Below are 20,681 nucleotides of genomic sequence, written 5' to 3'. Positions count from 1 at the left end.
GTCGTATAGTTCGGACCAAGGAGTGCCAAGTCCAACTAAAAGACAGCCAAACAGCTAGAAGACTTCACATGCGCCTTGGGATAACTCCTTGTCATAAGCCATATGCTTTTCATCATCGACTTTACCTCTCGCTTCTTTTCCTTGTGCGGCTTCTAGACCCGACGATTGTCGGCATGGCTCAAAGTCCGAGCCATGTGTTAGAGACCATGTCTCCTGAGTTCGGACCAGGCACGCTATCCACGTCACTATATTCCCGCCCATTATACGGTTTGCAAACCAGCTCACAAATCGTCCGTATGCATGCAACGTAACCCAAGTAACATGCATCGATCAACGCTACGATAACCAAGCCATGTGTCCATGACAAATCCATATAAAAAGGTTGCACGTAGCGAGGAAAAACCGATACTTTCTTACATATAGGCGCAGATATCAATGAAAAAGCGATCCAAGCCTAACGCCAGCTGCCACACACATGGTGTTGCGCAGGCAAATCCCATGATCTGTGCAAAAGTCTTGTTCCTCGTTCCGGCAGCCGGTATCGACAGGAGATTATTTTTATTCCAGGACAAGGGGGGCACTTGACGTAGGCTGGCGAGGCGTTGAAGTATTGCCTCCCCACATCGGCTAATTAATAGCGGAACCCGGGATCAAGAGACAACCTCCTTAAAGCGTTTGTAAAAGGCCCTATGACATCAATAATCGGGGTTGGCAGCCGCAAGAAAGCAGTTGGATGCTGTGGATGTTGTGATGCAGGATAGCGAGACACCCGATGCTGTCTATATTCCTGTTTTCTCTCTCACCCGCATAGTCGGAAGCGATCGAAAAACCGGGGGTGATGCGCCATGTTCGATCACCACAAGCATTTACTGATGCTCATTCGGTACGGAACATGGACGCTAAATCCGCCTTTGCCCTGTGCGGCTAATGCACGTCCGGAAGCAGGGCCTAGGTCGCCTCATGGACATGCAATGGGCAACTACGCCCCAAGCCAGGATGGATGGCAAACGTCACTGGCAGATAAATATTTGCTTTCCGCACCCTCTTTGTTTTCTTGCTCATCGCCCTCTTTGGCTTTCCCTAATAACCTAGTTGTAATTCCACTCGTTCATATCCTACTATATTACTACAACTTTCGTTATACTTAATACTACACACAAACATGCGTCTTTCATCGACCATCCTGGCCACGGCGGCCCTCCTATCCTCGGCCAACGCCGCCCTCAAGGGCTTCAACTACGGCGCTCAATTCGCCAATAACCAGCCCAAGCGCCTCGTCGACTTCGAATACGAATTCAACGCGGCCAAGCAGCTCCCCGGCACCAACGGCTGGACCAGCGCCCGCCTATACACCATGATCCAGCACGGCACGCAAAACTCCATCATCGAAGCCATCCAAGCCGCCATCAACACCAAAACCACCTTGCTCCTCGGCATGTGGTGCTCCGCCGGCCAAACAAACTTCAACAACGAAATCGCCGCCCTCAAAGCTGCAATCGCCAAATACGGCACCGCCTTCACAGACCTCGTGGTCGGTATCTCGGTCGGTAGCGAAGACCTCTACCGCGTCACGCCTACAGGCATCGAGAACAAGTCTGGCCCAGGTGCCCAGCCCCAAGAACTCGTCAAGTACATCAAGCAAACCCGCGACGCTATCCGCGGTACGCCCCTTCAGGGCAAGCCCATCGGCCACGTCGACACATGGACTGTCTATGTCAACGGCTCCAACTCTGCCGTCATCGACGCCCTCGACTTCATCGGCATGGACGCATACCCTTACTTTGAATCCACACTCAGCAACAACGTCGGAAGCGGCAGCCAGCTCTTCTTCGACGCCTACCACAAGACGCAAGCTGCGGCAAAGGGCAAGCCCGTCTGGGTCACCGAGACGGGTTGGCCCGTCAGCGGAAAGCAGTCCGGTCAGGCGGTTGCTAGTCCCCAGAACGCGCGTATCTACTGGGAAGACGTCGTGTGCCAGCTTGTCAAGGATGGTGTTCCGCTTTACTACTATCTCCTCCAGGATGTGCAGTGGGGAACTCCTTCGCCATCGTTCGGTATTAAGCCAGGCGGTGATCTCATGAGCGTTAAGCCGTTGTATGATCTTTCTTGCCCTGCCAAGAAGCAGTAGATTTAGGGGGTTTGTTGTCCAGCGATGCGGTAGCTAGTATCGAGCAGCGGGGGAAGAAGAATAGTCGGTTGCGCTGAGATCTCAGTCCCTCATGCCGCTTTCTGTGTAACTATATACTCAAAACATATTCTTATGAAGCAAAAATACAATTAGACGTACATACCTAACTACATATTTCTCTACGAACCTTTTCTCGTTTCAAATACACGTTGGCGATTACAAGTACTTGTCTCGTTGCTTATTACTCTACATCATCAGGTAGCAACATCGTGAATAACGCAGAGTCACATTGCATGCCAGTAATTCTCTTTACCCCTCAAGTCTCTCGCATTTTACCCTGTGCACAAGATAAATCCAGCGACATGATATCCAAGTATCCCCACTATTCTCACCTTTTTTTGCGTAGAGTAAACGCACATCGTTACTCCTAAAAACACACATGGAATCATGTAGAGTAAGACCTATAGGTAAGTGTGCAGTTAACCTTTATCGACACGGCTCAAGTAAGTCCTAAAATACAAAAGGAAGTAATAATACAGCGTCACCTATCAACGGACCGACTTTTTTTTTTTTCAAACATTGCATTTTTAAAAAAAAACTTCGCAAGAGTAATACGAACAAAAGAAACCAAAGCTACTAAAAGTTCTAGGTTTCTCAAGCAAGCAAAAACCTTTCCCAACGCCAAAAACTCCAAATTACCAAATTTCTCTCTCCCTCTCTCTCCCTTGTTCTCTCACGAGAGAGAGAGAGAGAGAGGAGAGAAAACTAATGGTAATACATGCGGTACAACACCTCCCTCCCTTCCTTCCTTGCAACGCACCGCAGGCAACTCTTTGAAAAGCCAGAAAAGAAGGGTGTTAGACTAGGCGGACGATTGGAAAGAGTAAAATAAAGCAAAGAGAGGTCTGGATAGAAATCATATTTTCATATTCACATTCATGCGCCTCCCGCTCGGCCGGTAGTCGTAGCCGTTGAAGGTTGATCGTTATTCCAGGTGAGGTAAGTGTGGTCGCCCAATTTCCTGGTAAACAATAGTATTAGCCAACGCGCCTTACATCAATCAACTTCACGTAAGACTAACCTGGGCTTGACAAGATGTGTAGCGAGGAAGACAGTACCGAGCAATATGCAAAGGCCACCAACAACCAGATACGCAATGCCAAGGAAGGGATTCTTGCCTCCCATGACGGTCCTGGTTGAAATCAAAATCGACTTTGTACCAGCATATTTGTCAACGGGGAAACCTAGTGTGGGGGGTTAGCTTGTGTCATTTGCATGCATTGGTGCAACAACAAACGTACGGTCGTAAATCTTCAAACGATAAGTACCGGCTCTCAAGGTATCCTTGTCGTTGCGCTGGTAGAGTTTACTGAAAGTCGGCAATCCTGCCGTTCGCATCCATACTTGAAATTGCTCCCAGGTATGCAGATCCGGCAGCTCATCGGTGTATTCTCCATTGGGGTATTGCTCTTGCCAGTTGGGGGGTGGAACAACATCACTAGGCTTGTATTTGGTCTTGCCATACAAATCCCCCTCGTGGCTCCATGATGTGCCCTCGACCGTCATGTTGTACGAGTTGATTTCATTGCCATCTGCATCCTGTACAGCATTGTCCAAGGTCAGATTGCCAAAGGTGTCGTTGAACATGGAATTGGCAATGAGTCCGCAGGGGTAGTAGGGCTTTCCGTTGGGCGCTACAGCCAAGGGATCACAGTCACCAGAGTCGAGAGCGCTGGCACTCCTGGCGTCGCCCTTGAGCTGCTGGATATCAACCGACTTGACGTATCGACGGTGGTTCTGGTAAAAGTTGGTGAGGCGGTAGTAGAAGAGAATCGGTGGAGCAATATCGGCCGGGATAGTGAAGCTCAGAATGCACACGTTGGTCTCAAGCGTGACACCCTGGGGTTGAAATGTGTAGTTATCCCGCGCCCAGCCCCACTGGGGTGCCGTTTGCATCTGTTTTCCGTTGAAAGATGCGGATACTCTGCCCGAGGGAATTGGCTCGAGGTCGTTGCCTAGACTTGCATTGTAATCGAGCCTAGCTTGAGGCGCCGTGCTGTTGCAGTTGGTGTAGTCGATGGAGATCTCCTGGACCTGCGCACTAGCGTAGATGAGCAGCCCACCGATGGGCGCGAAGATGACGCCGACAATGAAGAAGAGCGGGAGGACCGTCTTTGGGGTTAGAATGGGTCTGTCGCATTATCAGCCGTAATTCGTCCTGAAGTCAGTTTTGCCCAAACGCACTGCCATGCCTTTAGACGTTGTTGCCTAAAAGCAGTATCTGTCGTCGCGTTAGCACTACCGTCGTGTGCGCACTGCAGCATGAGTGTCCAAGGCTCGTCTTACTTGGTGGCCTCTTGCTCTTTGCCTTCTTCGGCTCGTCACGGGCTGGGTCCTGGCTATTTATCGAGTCGGTGTTGTCCACCTGCTCTGTTCGCGACATTGTGCTGGGTGCGCGCGAAGCGAAGCGAAGCGGCGGGCGGGTTGGTGGTGGGTGTGGGTATGTACAGTCGTTTGGAGTGTAAGAGGTGATGAGAAGGCGCGGGTTGGAGCGTCCGGCCAAGGCGTCGTCCCAAATTAGGTACAGAAGAGGCCGCGCCACGCCTGCGGAGCTTACATATCCCCGCTCGCGTCCCGGACCCGAGACCCTGAACCGTCCGTTACGCGGACGTAGTCAGGAGATGAAGCCCCAAGCCAGCATGACCTCAAACCTTGGCTGCAAAAGAAACGTCCAGTATCGTTATCGGTGTGCATCCATTGCATCCATTGCGAGTCACATACATACTACATAGGCATTCACATTCACCAATGCACTGCAAGCAGCCACCATGTATCTAACAAGTAATTGTATTCTGGTCTAATACTACCAAAAAGGAAAGCCTGCATGTGCGGCGTCAAGAGCCTCTGAAGAGATCTGTAGAGTATCAATTCGTGTGAGCTGGGGGGTATCGCATGCCGTAGACAAAGAAGATGACGAGTCACAACAACAGGAAGGAAGAGCAAGGACACAAACGCCAAAGGGAGGACGGCGGCCAGTCCCAAACGCCTACCCATGCCAACAAACAAAGACCCTTGAAAAGAGACAGGGATGGAAAACGCCATTCGTAAAATCATGCCGAGAGCGACAACTGTCGCGTCAATCAACTCGGAAGGAGAACCGACTCATGCAGCTGGGGCCATAACGATGCTATGCGCAAATTGGGGCATCGTGGAAACAAAAAGCTCTCCATCGAAGGAGGCGGATAATAATAGAAAAGTACCGTGACTTTGTGTGTGTGTGTGTGTGTGTGTGTGTGTGTGTGTGTGTGGCGAGAATTGTAGTAAAGACTCTTAAAGATATTGACGGAAGTAGTCTGGGTTAAACCAGCCGACGCGGTCGTACGACTGCCACAGTTTACTGGCCTTGTTGACGTCAATTTTGCAGGCCTGCTGGGCGTCGGTCTTGCGGAACTCCTTGCCAATTCTCAATGCTTCAATGCGAGCCTGGAAGATGCGACGCTTGCTGGTGAGATAGGTGGCACAGTTGAGGCGCAGGGTGCCTGCAAGGTTAAGTTCAGCCTCGTGCAGCAGGTCGCGATCGGGATCATCGGCAAGCGAGAGGGCCTGGCCCTTCCACTCGGCCTTGAGAATCTTGGAGTTGCCCTTGGGCAGGGTGTCGAGAGGTGGCGAGTAGTCTGGGATGGCATTGTAGTCGGAGTCGTCACGGTTCGTGGCGGGTCGCGCAGGCTTGGGAGAGACCGAGACAGATGCGGGCTTGGGTGCAGGGTCAAATGACTCGTAGACCTGTGCAAGGGGGCTGCGCTTGGCCTTTGGAGCGCGAGGAGTACGGGGAGGTATCCGGGGAAGAGCGACCTTTGGCTGGCGGGCTCTAACGGATGGTGCGGGAGCGAGCTTCTTGAGAGCGGTGCGCTTTTGGACACCGGTCGGGCGACCGTAGTAGTCGTCGAAACGACGCTCCTGAGCCCACCAGTGTCGGGGATTCTTGGTGGCCGAAGCAAAGACGTTTGAGCGGAATGAAACGGCCAATTCGTAATCGGCGCGTGAGGGCTTGGAGTGCAGGCGTGCGTAGTCGTGCGACTGCATGTGGTGGGTGATGGCGTCTTGCGAGGCTGACTCTGCTGAAGAGGCAGCTGAGTCCTGGGGGAAGAGCGGTATGTCGGCGACGGAGAGGGCAGCGTCCTGGGCGACGAAGAGCTGAGGATCGCGTGTGCCGGGTTCAGCGACAACGTCCATGGTGTCCTTTTGGGAGTGGGAGTCGTATGGCGAGATTGGGGGGGAGACGTAGGCGATGCGGTGAGTTGCTGCCTGGCAGGCGCTGAGGGAGGCGTTTGTCATGGGCTTCAATTGGACTGAATTGAACGAGGTTGCGGGCGATTGAGTAGAGGCAGAGGCAATTGACGAGCCAAACGACCCTGATCGCTTCATCTCTGGGGGGGAGAGGAGGGAAGAGACGGTGAGGCGGGCAGTTGGGGGTGTCTTATGAGGCGAGTTTGCCATTGCGTAGTGTGGTCAGAAGGTTTGTGCTTTGACTAGAAGCGAATGCCCCCGGCGGCGGTAGCGGTATTTGAAGGGGGGGGGAGCGAGGGCAGCAGGCTGAGGAGCAACAATGGTTTTGGGGGGAAATAGAGTGGCAGAGCCAACTGTGGGTGGGCTCTGGGACGAGCCTAAGGCGTTGCCACCGTTATATCGTCAGAAAGCAGTAGGCAGCGAAGGTTGAGCGTGGAAGGCGGCAGAATTGCCCGAAGCAGCGGCTTATGCAATTGGGGGCGGGCAAGGCGATTATTAGTCAAACCGCAGGACAGGGCAGGGCAGGACAGGACAGGACAGGACAGGAATGGAATTAAGTACAGCGCCGTGGCAGAGTGGCAGTGCGGAGTTATGGAATCGGAGCCGGACGTGGAGGTGGACTACTGGGGTGGCCAGAAGCAATGCAGCAGCAGCAGCAGCAACGAGAATGAGGAATGCTTGATGAATGGCATTTGCGTTTGGAGCAAGCCAATCTTGCCGAAACCGGACGGAGTTATAGCCAGCCAGCAGGCGGCTTGGAACAGCGGTTTCAAACAGGCTACAGCATGCGAGCCAGGCCGGTGTGACTCTGGCTTTGAGACAGACTGGCGGCCATGTGCTAGCGGACCAGACAAAGAGGGTGTGCGGTTGGCGCGTGCCATGCTGCGATCCAGCCCATGCCATGGCAGCCATGGCCGCCATCAAAGCCGCTCATCAATCAAGCACACGACAAGGGCAAGGGCGCGCGGCCGGGAGCGACCAGCGACCAGCGGCCAGCGAGAGATGCGACAACGACGACGAGTAGTAAACAGCGGCGAGGCTGACCAATGCCCTCCGCCAGCGTATATGCCGGGCGCACATTGCAGTCAGAGAGAGAGGAGTCACGGCCTCTGGCTATGCGCATCCACGGCTCCGTGTCGCCCAGCAGCGCCAACCCCGGCTGGGCGGTGACGGGCCCCGTAACCGTAATCTCTCAATACAGTATGCTCCATTTCCAGACCTCCATGTAATCCCTACTAAGTACCTATCTACCTACCTATCTACCTACCTACCTCCCTACCTACCTACTCTATGCCCTCTCCCATTGCGCCCGCCCTGCAACCCATTGAGCCCGCCAGAGCTGCTGCTTTTGCCATTGCACCCCCAACCAGCCCGCCAGTGTGCCACGACGAGGCCCCATGGCCGTGTGGGAGCCTGCAATGCCACTTTCCCACCCTCTCTCTCGGCTTCCGGTGGAGGAGCTGGGCCACACGGGCTTCCGTCATCACACTCAGTTGCCCTTTTATCTATTACTAGACTGGCTACTATACTGCCTTAGTACCATACATGCGGCTAGTCGGTCTGACCGCCATGGGGGTTATGCAGACATGACCATGGCTGCAAGGCCAATTCACACCAATTGCCTTTCTTGGCCCCGTGGCTGACGACGGCGATGGCGAGCGTGGCTTAATAGCAAAGGGGGAGGGGGAGGGGGGAGGACATGCTGGTCGCCCGTCAGCGGCGGCTGCCGACAAAGCTGCTGCCCACGGAATTCCATTCTAGTCGTTCTAGTCAGGGTCTTGTGACTTGCCTGCTTCTCCCCTTATTGCCTGCTCCCTTCGCTTTCGACGTCTTTCTCTCCCAAGCGCTGTAGCCAGCGCCACCGTCTTGCATGTGAAAGCCTCCTCCCACCCCTTAGGTCCTGCCATGACGCTCAGCTGGACAGCCGACGAGGTCATCCACAGCCCGGCGCCTATTTCAGTCGGATAATCCCAACCCATCGCAACCCAAGCCTGCTCACGAGACGCAGCCCTGCCGACACCATCTTGCGTGCGTGTGTGTGTGGTAGGTGAAGAAGGGTGGAAGGGGGGGGGGTCATGCTCATGCGGCCATGGCAGCAACCCTGGCGAGCGGGTGTGTTATCGTCGTTATCGGGCTGTGGGGGAGGAGGGGTTCGTGCTGCAAGGCACTCCCTTCGACACGCGCCCGCTAATTCCCGCCGCTGGCCTGCCCGGGCCTTGATTGTTCGTTGATGTTCATTGTTGTTCTGTGCTCAGTATCTAGTATGTAGTGTATTCACTGCCCATTGTGCGCATTGCTATGCCATACTTAACGTACGCATGCACCTCCCTACATTGACCACAGCCTTTGCGACCAGCCCCCCCCCATTGATGCTGCCGCTGACTCGGCGCTCCCCGAAATGCAATGCACCACGGCCGTCAATTGCAATTGCACCCTACCCAATGCCTCTCTGGACTAGCGGCCCGATCTGCACTATTCGACAATATCCACTCTTGACAGCTGGTCAGCCGATAGGCCAATGCAGCCAGATGATCCCGTCGTTCGCTGCCCCGTCTTCTCTTCCAGATGATGCGACGCCCTGGGGTCCCTGCATCCGCCCTATCTGCAACCCGCCACCTGCGAGCACAACAAGCAAAGCCTGCTGCTGCTGCTGCTGCTGCTTGTCCTGCTTGTGCTTGCTCGCTTCAACTGCATCCTCCACATCCACGTCGTCTCTGCCTAAAATAGCCCATCCACCCGATCGCCAGCACAACCACAGCAATCAATCGCACAGGTACACATGTACAAAAGGTACGTATACATGTCTACGTACTCGCAACAAGAAACAACTGCCCAGCTTCTAGACCCTTCTGATCCAACTGCCCTCTCCGCATCGTGACGTAGCCCATTCTCTCTAATCAATCTGACATGACATGCCCGACTACGCAAGCCCCCCTGCTACCCATGTCGCCTTTTTTCTGGTAGTGATCAAGTCGATGCCATGTCGACTTGTCTGCACTACTACTACCATGCCTTCACGTGCTTTCGGGGACCAAGCGTTGCCCCCATCTCAACTCGACCTACCACCATCACTGTGCCGTTCCCCTCCCCCCACATACGTCATACCACTAGGACAAGGGGCCCTACACAACATGTGCCCACACCGATAATCACCCGCAATGTCTCTGCCCAAACTGCCTACCAATCGTCGATTCCTAACCCGGCTATTCAATTCACTAGCACCACCACCAGCCCCGTCATCACCTGATGCCGCCGCCTCGCTCACCGACGACGACAAGCACCACCCCAACCCCCTCGATAGCGTACCACCCGCGGTGAAGAAACAGCTACTTTCCTTGCAAGTCCTCTTCCCAACCGAATTCGTTCCCGCGCTAGACGTCCTCGACCGCTGCCTAGTCACTCGATTTCGCATCCGAAACCATCCGTCGTCTCCTTCTGTGCATCGACAAGATGGACACCACCATGAAGACGCGGCGATGCGACTAGGCGGTGACGACGACGACGATGATGATGAAGAGATGCACATGAGTGACGATGCAAAAAACAAAGACGCGACGCGTACATTTACCACAAAACACACCTCCACCCCTCACGAAGAAGCAACATCAATACCCATACATGTCACAACCACAACCTCTGCTTACGACAACATCACAAAATCAACAATCTACTATGTCCAATCCGCACAGCACCACCGCTCCTCCCGCTACTCTACTTCCTCCTCCTCCGACCAAACCCCAACCTACCAAGTCCGCCTCACAACCTGGTCCTGCTCCTGTCCCGCTTTTACTTTCGCCGCCTTCCCTGCTACCACCGAGTCTCCCTCCATTCCCCTTGCTAACCATGACAATGATGACGACGATAACGATGAAAATAATGACACAGTACAAGACCATGCCTGGATCTTTGGTGGTGCAACCCTAGGCGACGATATGCCTCCTGTGTGCAAACACCTCTTAGCCTGTCTACTCGCTGAAAAGTGTAACATCCTATTTGGTCGGTTTGTCAATGAAAGATGGATTACCGTGGATGAGGCGGCAGGTTGGGCTGCTGGATGGGGAGATTGAAAAATCCTGTTTAGACGGGATATTACAGCAAACGCTGCTGCTGTTGCTGCTGCTATGTTTCTGATACCCTCAACCAACTTTTTTTTTTCTTGTTTCATAGCAAAAAGGCATTGATTCAACGGAATCATACGAATCAAGGATATACTCCCCTTTTTTTTATTTCTTACCATCTTCCTTTTATTACATGTGCGCAGGCGATACAGCCATTATCGCCGTCTGGTTTTAATACTCGTCTCAAATACAACACTCTGGCCATCGTCGTGCCAAGATTATGCAAATACATACGACTCCACTCCACACTATAGCATACTAGCATCATGTCCTTTGTTCATTTCATGTCTAATCATGCCAAGCTCATGCAGAGAAGAAAGAGAGAGAGAGAGAAGCACACCCCTCTCTACTCTTTTGACAGTGCCTCTCTTCTTTCCCTCTCCCCCAAAAACAAGGCTACGAGGGGTTATTGTACACTAGTACACCTGGTTGGTTACAAAGCACCATCATCCTCATCATCATCATCATCTCTCCGCCTCACTCGCCTCACTCACTCAAACCCCCCCCCTCTTCAGCCCTTCTTCTTGGGCTCCTCCTTACCCTTTTCTTTACCCTTGTCTCCTTCCTTGGCCTCGCCGCTCGCCTTGTCGCCCTCCTTCTTAGCCTCCTTGTCCCCTTCCTTGCCTTCCTCCTTCTTGGCCTCCTTGTCCTCTGCTTGCTGCTTGTTCTGGATCTTGTTCTCAATCAGGTCGTGGAACGCCGTAATGGCTCGGATCAAGCTCGACAGGTAAATTGCCATGAGTTGATCGTTCGTCTTGACGCTCATCGCTCGCGCAAGCTCGCCATTGTCTACACCACCTGCCTGGCCCGCCGCTGCTCCCACCCCATTGGTCGCACCACCTACTGGTGCAGCCTTGGGTGTCGACAGGTTAGGCAACAGGTTGAACACATCTTGGAGATTACCAAGAATCGCGTGGTTCACAGGCAGATCCTCGTCAAGAACCTTTTGTAGATACTGCCCAATGTCTCGTAACCGTAGATGTAAGCCTTGCAGCGACTGCAGTTGTGAGGTTATGCGTGTCGAGAGCGTGCCGACAGCCACGTCGCGGATGTCACGGAGGAGATGCTCGACACCAATCTCTTCCGCCTCCTCAGCCTCGATTATTGACGGCGTGTGCACAAACGTCTTGGAAGTCGCTGTGCCATCCTAGACGTAGAATTAGCATCGTCTTCCATGCACATCACCCCACCAGGTGCATTGCTGCTATTGCAACAACAACCCCGCTAAGCCAAGTGCACTCACATCCTTAATCTCCTCGACCGCAAAGTAGGCGTCTGTCGGTACCCCCACCTCCTTGGGCTGTACGTCGATAATGACTAGTAGCGGGTTTGGTGTATAGCGCTTGAACAGCTCGTTGACCTCGAGATCCGACGCCCTCAGCTTGGGCCCAGTGTGATACCAGCCGATGAGCTTCTCCCGCGCGTTGATCTTCTTGAACATGTCGTTCATCGACTCGACGTAGTTATGGTCCAGAAACCATACCGATGGGTCCTTTTCGTCTTCCTCGAATGGCACTACAGCCCAAAGTTAGCTTATACACACAACGCTTCCCCGCCCTCGGGGCGAATTGCTTAGGCGGCAAACTACGTCTTGAGAGGGGCTACACACCCGCAAAGCTGTTGGACACGCGTACGTTCTTTCCGTCATTTTGCCCAAGGAGCACACCGACTACTCTCCTCTTGGTGCCCTTTGCTTGTCGGCCGTAGTGGTCTGCTGCCGAAAGAAGCACGAGAGGCGCGACCGAGACGTTGCGGGTCACGAGCGACAGCGTTTCTGCTGTGGTGGCGGGCATCCTGATGACGTGTACCCAGTGTTTCCAATGTTTCTGTTGGTTGTCTGGGAAAGAAGATGGCAGTGGTGGGTGTTGACGGGGCGAGATGATGTCGTTATTGTTGATGCGGCTCTGCAATGGCCATCTACGTACTAAGCTTTCGGGACTGTGAGATGGTGAGTGGGTCAGAGCTCCGCACTACCATAGCTCGCCCGGCACTGCGTCAGTGAGCGACACAACCAACACCAGAATTCTACACAACTTCAAGTCACCACTGTATACAGCACCCGCAGCTACAGAAACCACATAACATTTCAAACATTGGTATCTCAAGAAGGCGTACTAGTACATACTGCAGAGCTGCAGAACAGAAGCGCAAACAGGACCAAGGCCATGCAATGGCCTCGGAGTATCTCAAAGATAATACAACGAAAACAGAGAAAATAAAAGGCGGATACTACGGGAAATGAGGCTGCCGGACCATTCGGTGACACTGAAGCTCTGTGTCAATATTACCACATCATACCAAACCACATGTAGCCAAGACAGATCATAGAGTAGCAGTCGGGAAGTAGTACTGATCCCAGAGGAACTCGTAGTCTTCGATAACACCACCGACCATGTCAAGAAGAGGCTTGCCCTTGAGCTTGGAGGTTATCGAGTGGATCCAGGCCCTAGATACATTGTTAGCTATGTTTACCATGCCCAGAGTTCGGCGTGACTTACTTGGTGATGTTCTCGTAGAATGCGCCGCGCATGGCCCACCAACCCATGGACCAGCCCCGCTTACGTAGCTCTTCTCTCTCGAGGCCAGTCAAACCACGGAGTCCTCCGGCCAAGCGCTCCTGGAAATCTTTCTTGGCTAGTTGGCGTGCACCGTACTCGATGCTCACGCCAATCAACCATGGCCGCCAGCTCTTCCTGTCGCCGCTGAAGTGCTGCATGGCCAAGGCATAGGCAACGGGTCGCAGAATGTAAAGTACCTCGGCAAGCTCGCCCTTTCCACTCACTCGGTGCAGAAGCGCCTTGGGTGGTTTGATGTCGTCTGCTGTAAGTACCTTGGAGAGGAGGTAACTCGAAATGTCCGAAGAATCCGGCAAGCTAGGCATCGACAGACCAGTCCTAGGCATTGCCCAGTTCTCAGCCTCGACTGAACGCTCACTTGGTGGTGTGTCCATGCCATCCGCCGAAGCCGACGACTCTTCAAGCGAGCTCGGGTCAATTTCCCGCTGAGGGAGCGGGGGAGATAGGAGAGGGCGGGAGTTTGTCAGTCGGAGCAGCAGCAATCGGCATACTGCCTTCACGACTTCCAGCAACACTACGACCCGCCATCGCACCTTCTCACCCTTCCTCTTGGCCGCCATCTCCCATAGCAACTCGGTATACTGAATCATCTGAAGCACTAGCGCGATTCGCTTATACGTGGACGAGTGCTGTGTCCAGAACTTGGTGTATCGATGGTGCGGGGTGACAGTGTGTCGTCGCGTACCTGGCATCTGCGCCATGGCTTTGGAGAGGAGAGAGTTGTGGTATAGGGATAGGACCTGGACGCCGCTGTGAACTACTCATGTGTCAGTTGAAGGAGACGCGCCGCCAACAAGCGCGCAACGTACGAGACTCTGATGCGATTTCCGATTCCCGGAAGCGTCCTAGGACTTGTTAGTATCGTGTCAGAAAGCAGTCCCATTGAACCATGCGCACCCGGAATGATATATGTCAGCGAACGCAGTGCAGACTCAATCTGCGTCACAGCGCTGCTGTTTTTGGTGATGAAGTCCGAGTACATGCCCAGCCATCTCGGTGGCAGTGACAGCACCTCGCCCGTCTTTTGTGTTGCTTGCTTGTACATGGCTGCAGTCGCCTCAGCCAGCGCGCTGAAAGGTGGCGCTTGTGCAACGTGTACGTCGTGGTGTTGGTGTATGCACGTGAGGACAGGAGTCGGGGCAGGGTGAAGTCATGGACTCGTTATCGCGTGCCCGGCAAAGTACCGAGGCTCCCACGGTTACTACCCCGGATGACGCCTCAGCAACATAATTGCAGCTCCCACCCCAGAAGACATTGCACCCAAGTGATACAAGCCTTATTCAGTGTTCAGTTTGTCCCAGGTTATGGGTATTGCTGTTGGCCAAAGATGTATATGAAAAACAAAGGGGTAACTCCACCATACACGGAATTCGGCTCTTCCATCGTTGCACACGACCGTCAATCGCATCCTCTTTCTCTTCTGCTCGTATCTGGCCAACTGCACATTTGTGACAAGTCGGCACACAGTAGCGCGTCTGCCTAAAGAAAACACCAAATGTGGCTTAGAGCTGCCTGACACGTGACTACGCGAAGAAGAAAACTCAAATTCCATCTTCATGCGTTCACCTGAGTGCGAGAACATACACGAACACAAAGTAATTGGTCCTGTTTTCATCATGGCGAGTAACGGTCAGACTATCCTCCCTGTTCCGCAGGTACCCGTTCAAGACAACGACAAGAAGCTCCTTGCATCAATCAATTCATTCGTCCACGAGTACATGTCAAAATACGACAACTCACACGACTACCAACACATCCTGCGCGTCTTGTCCAATACCAACCAAATATTACAGACCGAGCTAAAATCCAACCCCTCTGTGGCTTATGATACCACTTCACTGTTCCTCGCCGCCCTTTTGCACGACGTTGGCGATCACAAGTATGCAAAACCAGGCGAAGATATCGAGAACCAAATTGCCAACACACTACTTCAACACGGTGCGTCAATTGAACTGGCTCAAAAGGTTCAAACCATTGTGACGAACGTTTCCTATACGAACGAGGTTCGCGACCCTGCTCGCGTCGCTTCAGTGATTGGGCAATATCCGGAGCTCGCTATCGTGCAGGACGCCGATCGCCTCGACGCCATTGGTGCCGTTGGAATAGCTCGATGCTTCTCTTTCGGAGCAGCAAAGATGCCCGAGCAGCCCATGGACAGAGCGGTCAGCCATTTTGGCGAAAAGTTATACAATCTCGCAGAAATGATGAAGACAGCTACTGGTAAAGACATGGCGAGGAGAAGGCATGAGGTGCTAAAAGAATTTGCAAAGGAGTGGGAAGAGGAAACACGCTTAAGCTTCCAGCTACATTGATTAGTATGTAGCTTTCACTACACGATGGCAAATCAGTCATTTTAGAATACCGAAGGTGGAACTGGACCGGAGGCCGCTCCACCTCGTGCCACTATGTGACTCGCTCAGCGGAAACCAGGGCCAAGCGCTGAAGCGAAAATACGACGCTGGACGCTGAAAACGAAGCCTACGCCGAACTCTTCAATCTCATAGAGACAGGGCCAGACGATGAGTCGCTCGAGATCCTGCGCCGCATCAAGATGGGAACTGACGTCAAGGATGTACTCAGGCGTATCAAAGAGGCAGACTTGTTCATGCAGCTCAATCCGTCAAATCCGGACCCGGATGTCAAGCACCAGTATACCCTCCCGCTCGTCTCAGGAACTCCTGCCCACTTGCTCAACCCGGACCCAGAGTACTACCAAGCCTTATCGGTAGTTGAGCCCGCTACTGCCGCTGCCGCTGCCGCTACCGATGCCGAGCAGAGCAAGGACACTTCCTTAGCTGATTGTTGAACGTCATCCCAAGAGAGAAAAATAAAAAAGTTTGCATACAACTGGCGGCCGAAACAACACCGTTTCCAACTTGATGTACAGCTTTCTTCCACTGGACACCGAGGGAAAGCGTGATCCTTACAACCGTTTTTTAAGGGAGCCATTTCTCTGCACACCCTAGTGGAATTTATAATACCAGTGGCTTTTTTTTTAAATCTTCAGACGGAAGTCTTTTATGAAAAATGGAGTCGAGAGGAAAGGATGAAGAGAGAGAAGGTAAACACAGAGGTTGCAGCAGATGTAACTCTTGAATTGCTTGATTGGTGCGTTCGGATCATGCACTGCTCTGGTGTTCAGCTACCTAACGTGTTCAGTACGCCTGTTGGGTGGCGGCCATGGCCCGCTCCTTTCATGCTGGGAATACCTGGGTGCTTTAATAATGTTCCTTGAACGGTCCACCAAACAGCCTTTAATGGTTCATCACCGCATTGTGGGGGCAGGGAAACGGCCTAGAGAACTATCATGCAACATACTGAAGCCGAGTGCCTAAATAATCTCGTCTTGAAAGAATGCAATAAAAGGGGGAGAAACGAGGCCGGCCAGACTTGCTTCGAGCCAGCAAACGTTAAGATCATAGAACAAGCGTTTAGATGGATATCATACAGGGTCCTGGCAGAACTCGCTGGCGCCTCGTGTCCTTTGTAAGACAAAGCAGCATTGATTCGCAGGAGAACGTGTGTAACTCTCCCTTGCGGATTAGTACAACGTGTACAGCAGCATCACATACAACCAATCATCGATGTCGAGACGTGTACAAATAATATTACAATTTTTTTTCCTTTGACGGTCCTACTTTATCCTCTAGGTAATACAGGTACAACTAAGACGCGCAATAATTAAACATCAATACTATTCGTGAGGACATGAGAAAGAATCTCTGTGTTATTTCGGTCTCATAAAAATTCCATCTCTCGCATCCACTCAAGCACCAATGGCCTGAGGGTTCCAGAAGATACCCTTGGGATCGACCTTTGCCTTGAGCTCGGTCAGGCGCGCTGTCACATCCTCGCCATAGTACAGCTTGTGAGCAGTGGCGGCATCATACGTGGGATCAACATAGTTGAGATACGCGCCAAAATTTGTCTGAGGCTCAGCATTGATGATGGCATCGTTGATGCCGTTGATGAAATCCTTGGGTGTAGCGCCGTAGCCCCAGTTCTGGAACACCCACAGGCTCTTGCGGTCGTCGTAGGCGGCGAAAGAAATGTCTTTCTTGTTGATGGCTGAGCCGGGTCCACCGTACAGGTTCATGATGATGTACCATTCTTGAGAAGTAGCAGATTGAAGGTGGTCATAAAGCGCGCCAATGGCCTCGGATGTAAGACCGCTGGATTCGGGGACAGTTACAGACTTGGCGAAGAAGTCTTCGTGGTCATCGTAGCCAGTTGTGGATACCTTGATGCTAGTCTTGCCGGAAATCTTGACTAGGTAGTCGTACCAGGCCAAGGACTCAACAGACGGGTTAGAAGGTGTAGGGAGACCGCGGAGAAGCTCAGGCTTGATCTTGCTGTTGAATTCGTCAACGGAGCCAAAGAAGGCGCCGCTCAGACTGTAGCCCTTGTAGCCGTCAAGGTAGACACCAAACGAGATACGGTTATCCACGACCGAGCTGTTGGTAGCTACGTCCTGCACGTGGAGGAAGGTCTTGGTCCAGACATCCTTGGAATCGTGAACGCCCTGGAACCCAAACGAAAAGTACGTGATGCTGTCTGGGGCCGCACGGGTCTGGAGATAGAACTTGGTGACGATACCGAAAGAATCAGCAGCACCCCTGATAGCCCAGAAGAGGTCGGGCGATTCAGTGGCTGACGTCTTGACGAGCTTACCGTCAGCGGTAACAACCTCAGCGCCGACGATCTGGTCCATAGCAAGACCCCAGTTACGGGAAGTTTGACCGTAACCTCCATGGGTATAGTGACCTCCGATACCTACGCCAGGGCAGGTACCGTGAGCGAGAGCAGCCTTGCCTTGATTATAGATTCCGTCACCGAGGTTACCCAGGCGAACACCGCCTCCAACTACTGCAATGCCAGTATCCTTGGCAAGCTCAATAGTCTGGAAAGACTGAAGGTTGATCTGCATGGCGCCATTGATACCACCGGTGTTGAAGTTGGCATAAGAGTGACCACCCGACTTGGCCTGGCATTTGATTCCTTGCTCACCAGCGCAGACAACAGCATCTTGGACATGCTGTTCAGTGGTTGGCAGGACAATGACGGCAGGGTTGAAGGGTACGCGCAAGTTGTAAGGCTTCGCAAGCTGTGCGTATTCCTCGTCGCTGCTCATCTTGAAGGGCACTTCCTTTCCGTTCAAACATTTGACAAGGCCCTCAGGTGCTGCTGCCGGTGAAGGGGCCGGAGTTGAGGGCGAGGGTGAGGGCTGAGGGCTGCTGCCATCGTCACACGTTCCGAAGCCAGATTGGCATCCAGCTCCACACTGTCCGTTGTTAGCCTCGAAGTCGTGTTGTATTCCACAAGCTACTCACCCATGCCGAACCGGTTCCGCACCAACTGTATTGCGAACAGCAATCTCCGAACGCAGAACCTTTGCACGTAAGACCGGCAGTTCCGCCGCATGATCCGTCAGTCGAGACGTCCCTCCTATCTAGCACTGCGGTGGGTGTGGCCGATACGGCGACTAGGCCCACGGCAAGAGGAATGAGAAACTTCATGATGGTGGTGGAGAATGAATTAAGGTTGTGCCGTGGAGGATGGCGCAAGGTGAGAATTAAGTATTGATTCTACCGTCAGCAAGATATTACCCCAACCAGGGGTAGGGGATAGTAAAAAAATTAAGGAAACAACGGCTTAGACGGAGGAACGCAAGATGACTACACTAACATGTGATTGTCAAGCCCGTGAAGAAGAAGCTTTGCCCAGAGGGAAAGGGTGCTTTTAAACAACTGATCTGCGGTGGTAGTCGCCTCCCTGCCGTAGCCTTGTGTACCTGCGTCAGGCGTATGCCCTGTCGTCGATCCACCGGATACGACAAAATCTCATCAATTACTCCACAAGCCAGCACCCGATTCTGATTGCTAAAGGCAGCGTGCATTGTACCAATCGTAAACTGATGGGCGGCCTAGGTCCTAATACGAGCTTACTTCGCCGAGCCCACGGCACAGACAGCCGCGACGAAAAGTGATCCCTGATCCTCGTCGAAAAACAAATGACCACGATATGTCTAGAGAAAAGCCACAATGCTATACAGCATCGAGAAGTCATGTCGTGTGGACATTGTGCTAGAAGACACATTAGACGTGTTTTGAACACGCGCGACACGGCGCCGTCGGTCGCATTAGAACTCCGGTAATTTGGTCGCTCGAATTCCGAAGCACTGATTCGCCACCTATGACATGAGAGGATAAAGAAAAGCCGTCAAGGCTTAGCTTTGGCCGTTATTACCTTAGTTGTGGAGTATAATTAGCGGGCCCGAGTGGATGGCGGTGCCAGGCGGAAGCACGCCCCACTCCGACCGTCTATTTTTGGCAGCCCAAACTTCCAGAAAAAGGAGACGCAGGACGCCAATCGACATTCCCATAGGTGACGTACTATTACTACTCGTATATGTCCAGTGGATCAATACTGTTGTGGCTTGCAATATGTAGTATGTACCCTCTAGCATTCTAATGTTCCGAAAAATAGACAAGACGCGATGAACGCCTGACCGCCAAAACAAAAACCCCAACCTGAACCCGTAAAACTACCCAAATTCGGCACTCCGACTCTCTCCAAGGCAAACAACTCAAAACTCTACCAATCCTCGTGGCTCATTGGCCGTGGGTGGATCACCTCTTTTCCAAATCTCATGGATGATTGGTGGGTCACTCCCATCAGTGGGGTCTGTGCGGAGGATCCTTTCTACCTTGTCGTTGCGGGTGAGTGCTGGGAGCTCCCAGTTATTCCTGTAGTATTCTGTCAGCTTCATGTCACTATACCTCGAAACCGACACGACGACCTACCAGGTGTTGTCTGGGTTGAGCGTATCGAAGTTTACATCTGCTTTTGTAAAGATCCACACTTCTCCTTGGCTCTCCATAGCCATGGCCTGACTGAGTAGTTTCTGATAACTGGTTTGTCTTGTCCCGATCAATCCCGGATAGATGGCTGCTTCGTAACGTTTGTCCACAATATCATCGAAGAATACCGCGCCAAGGTTATGCGGCGGGTCTGGGACCGGCGCAATCAGGTCAGGGTGGGTTTGGACCCAGCACTTGCTTGTCTTGATCGCGCCTCCTGCCCCAAGAGCAGTATAAAAGGCGGGTCTTCTGGTAGCTACTTTGCCCCAGCGTTGAATCTGAGTTCGCAATTCCTCGAGCGGGGGAACGCTACCATCGCACGTCGTGGGGCCTATGTCTTCTTCTTCTTCTTTGCTGGGGAAGCAACCGCGGCGAACGAGATGATTAGTGGTGACATTTACATCTTCGACGTCTGAACCGTATAGGACATGCTCAATCTGTCTAGGGAGCTCAACATTCGTTGTAACTGCTGATATTAGCATGTAGGAGTGTAGAAAAGCCTATAATACTTACCGGCACCAGGAGGCAAAGGAGCGGGTGCTGCATTGGTAAACGGACCAGCAGCACTCCAGAGGAGTGCGAGAGAGACGGGGAACGCAAGGAGAGATTGGAACCTCATTTTGTGCTAAGAATGAGACGGATTGCAATGAAGGACAAAAGTGAATGAAGGTGATGTTGCTAAGGAGATTGGAGACAGTGTATTGATATGAAT

At 52.7% G+C, this 20,681-nt stretch overlaps 10 protein-coding genes across 10 annotated transcripts; 5 read left to right on the top strand and 5 right to left on the bottom strand.

Annotated features, from left to right (window-relative positions):
• The first annotated feature begins 991 nt into the window (after positions 1-991).
• On the top strand, positions 992-2,309 carry COCSADRAFT_40360 (glycoside hydrolase family 17 protein). The gene has a single exon (XM_007705866.1). The coding sequence runs from the start codon at positions 1,163-1,165 to the stop codon at positions 2,126-2,128; it is 966 nt and encodes a 321-aa protein (XP_007704056.1). The 5' UTR covers positions 992-1,162; the 3' UTR covers positions 2,129-2,309.
• Positions 2,310-2,598: 289 nt separating this feature from the next.
• Positions 2,599-4,686, bottom strand: COCSADRAFT_40359 (uncharacterized protein). Its single transcript, XM_007705865.1, has 5 exons — positions 4,475-4,686; positions 4,373-4,409; positions 3,430-4,319; positions 3,210-3,372; positions 2,599-3,149 (listed from the first exon to the last, which is right to left on the bottom strand). Exons 1-5 carry the CDS (start codon positions 4,569-4,571, stop codon positions 3,065-3,067), a joined length of 1,272 nt encoding a protein of 423 aa, XP_007704055.1. The 5' UTR covers positions 4,572-4,686; the 3' UTR covers positions 2,599-3,064.
• Positions 4,687-4,963: 277 nt separating this feature from the next.
• COCSADRAFT_40358 (uncharacterized protein) lies at positions 4,964-7,105 on the bottom strand. The gene has a single exon (XM_007705864.1). The coding sequence runs from the start codon at positions 6,623-6,625 to the stop codon at positions 5,459-5,461; it is 1,167 nt and encodes a 388-aa protein (XP_007704054.1). The 5' UTR covers positions 6,626-7,105; the 3' UTR covers positions 4,964-5,458.
• Positions 7,106-8,478: 1,373 nt separating this feature from the next.
• COCSADRAFT_246415 (uncharacterized protein) lies at positions 8,479-9,388 on the top strand. Its single transcript, XM_007705990.1, has one exon. It carries the CDS (start codon positions 8,734-8,736, stop codon positions 9,256-9,258), a length of 525 nt encoding a protein of 174 aa, XP_007704180.1. The 5' UTR covers positions 8,479-8,733; the 3' UTR covers positions 9,259-9,388.
• A 1-nt stretch (position 9,389) lies between these two features.
• On the top strand, positions 9,390-10,641 carry COCSADRAFT_246418 (uncharacterized protein). Its single transcript, XM_007705989.1, has one exon. It carries the CDS (start codon positions 9,574-9,576, stop codon positions 10,480-10,482), a length of 909 nt encoding a protein of 302 aa, XP_007704179.1. The 5' UTR covers positions 9,390-9,573; the 3' UTR covers positions 10,483-10,641.
• Positions 10,642-11,044: 403 nt separating this feature from the next.
• Positions 11,045-12,326, bottom strand: COCSADRAFT_99868 (uncharacterized protein; the record flags this gene model as incomplete). Its single annotated transcript, XM_007705988.1, has 3 exons — positions 11,045-11,680; positions 11,777-12,048; positions 12,143-12,326. The coding sequence occupies 3 exons, from the start codon at positions 12,324-12,326 to the stop codon at positions 11,045-11,047; spliced, it is 1,092 nt and encodes a 363-aa protein (XP_007704178.1).
• Positions 12,327-12,591: 265 nt separating this feature from the next.
• COCSADRAFT_150992 (uncharacterized protein) lies at positions 12,592-14,300 on the bottom strand. The gene is made up of 4 exons (XM_007705987.1): positions 14,007-14,300; positions 13,919-13,954; positions 13,032-13,866; positions 12,592-12,979 (listed from the first exon to the last, which is right to left on the bottom strand). The coding sequence occupies exons 1-4, from the start codon at positions 14,152-14,154 to the stop codon at positions 12,856-12,858; spliced, it is 1,143 nt and encodes a 380-aa protein (XP_007704177.1). The 5' UTR covers positions 14,155-14,300; the 3' UTR covers positions 12,592-12,855.
• Positions 14,301-14,725: 425 nt separating this feature from the next.
• On the top strand, positions 14,726-15,421 carry COCSADRAFT_100232 (uncharacterized protein; the record flags this gene model as incomplete). Its single annotated transcript, XM_007705986.1, has 1 exon — positions 14,726-15,421. One exon carries the CDS (start codon positions 14,726-14,728, stop codon positions 15,419-15,421), a length of 696 nt encoding a protein of 231 aa, XP_007704176.1.
• Positions 15,422-15,495: 74 nt separating this feature from the next.
• COCSADRAFT_346202 (uncharacterized protein) lies at positions 15,496-16,165 on the top strand. The gene has a single exon (XM_007705985.1). It carries the CDS (start codon positions 15,661-15,663, stop codon positions 15,913-15,915), a length of 255 nt encoding a protein of 84 aa, XP_007704175.1. The 5' UTR covers positions 15,496-15,660; the 3' UTR covers positions 15,916-16,165.
• A 930-nt stretch (positions 16,166-17,095) lies between these two features.
• COCSADRAFT_125925 (carbohydrate-binding module family 18 protein) lies at positions 17,096-18,876 on the bottom strand (the record flags this gene model as incomplete). Its single annotated transcript, XM_007705984.1, has 2 exons — positions 18,440-18,876; positions 17,096-18,390 (listed from the first exon to the last, which is right to left on the bottom strand). Coding segments are annotated over exons 1-2 (1,479 nt in total), but the record flags the coding sequence as incomplete, so codon positions are not given.
• Between the last annotated feature and the right edge of the window lie 1,805 nt (positions 18,877-20,681).

The sequence above is a fragment of the Bipolaris sorokiniana genome, assembly GCF_000338995.1.
Source record: "Bipolaris sorokiniana ND90Pr unplaced genomic scaffold COCSAscaffold_15, whole genome shotgun sequence".
NCBI classification, from domain to species: domain Eukaryota; kingdom Fungi; phylum Ascomycota; class Dothideomycetes; order Pleosporales; family Pleosporaceae; genus Bipolaris; species Bipolaris sorokiniana.
This window is presented reverse-complemented; position numbering and strand designations above follow the sequence as displayed.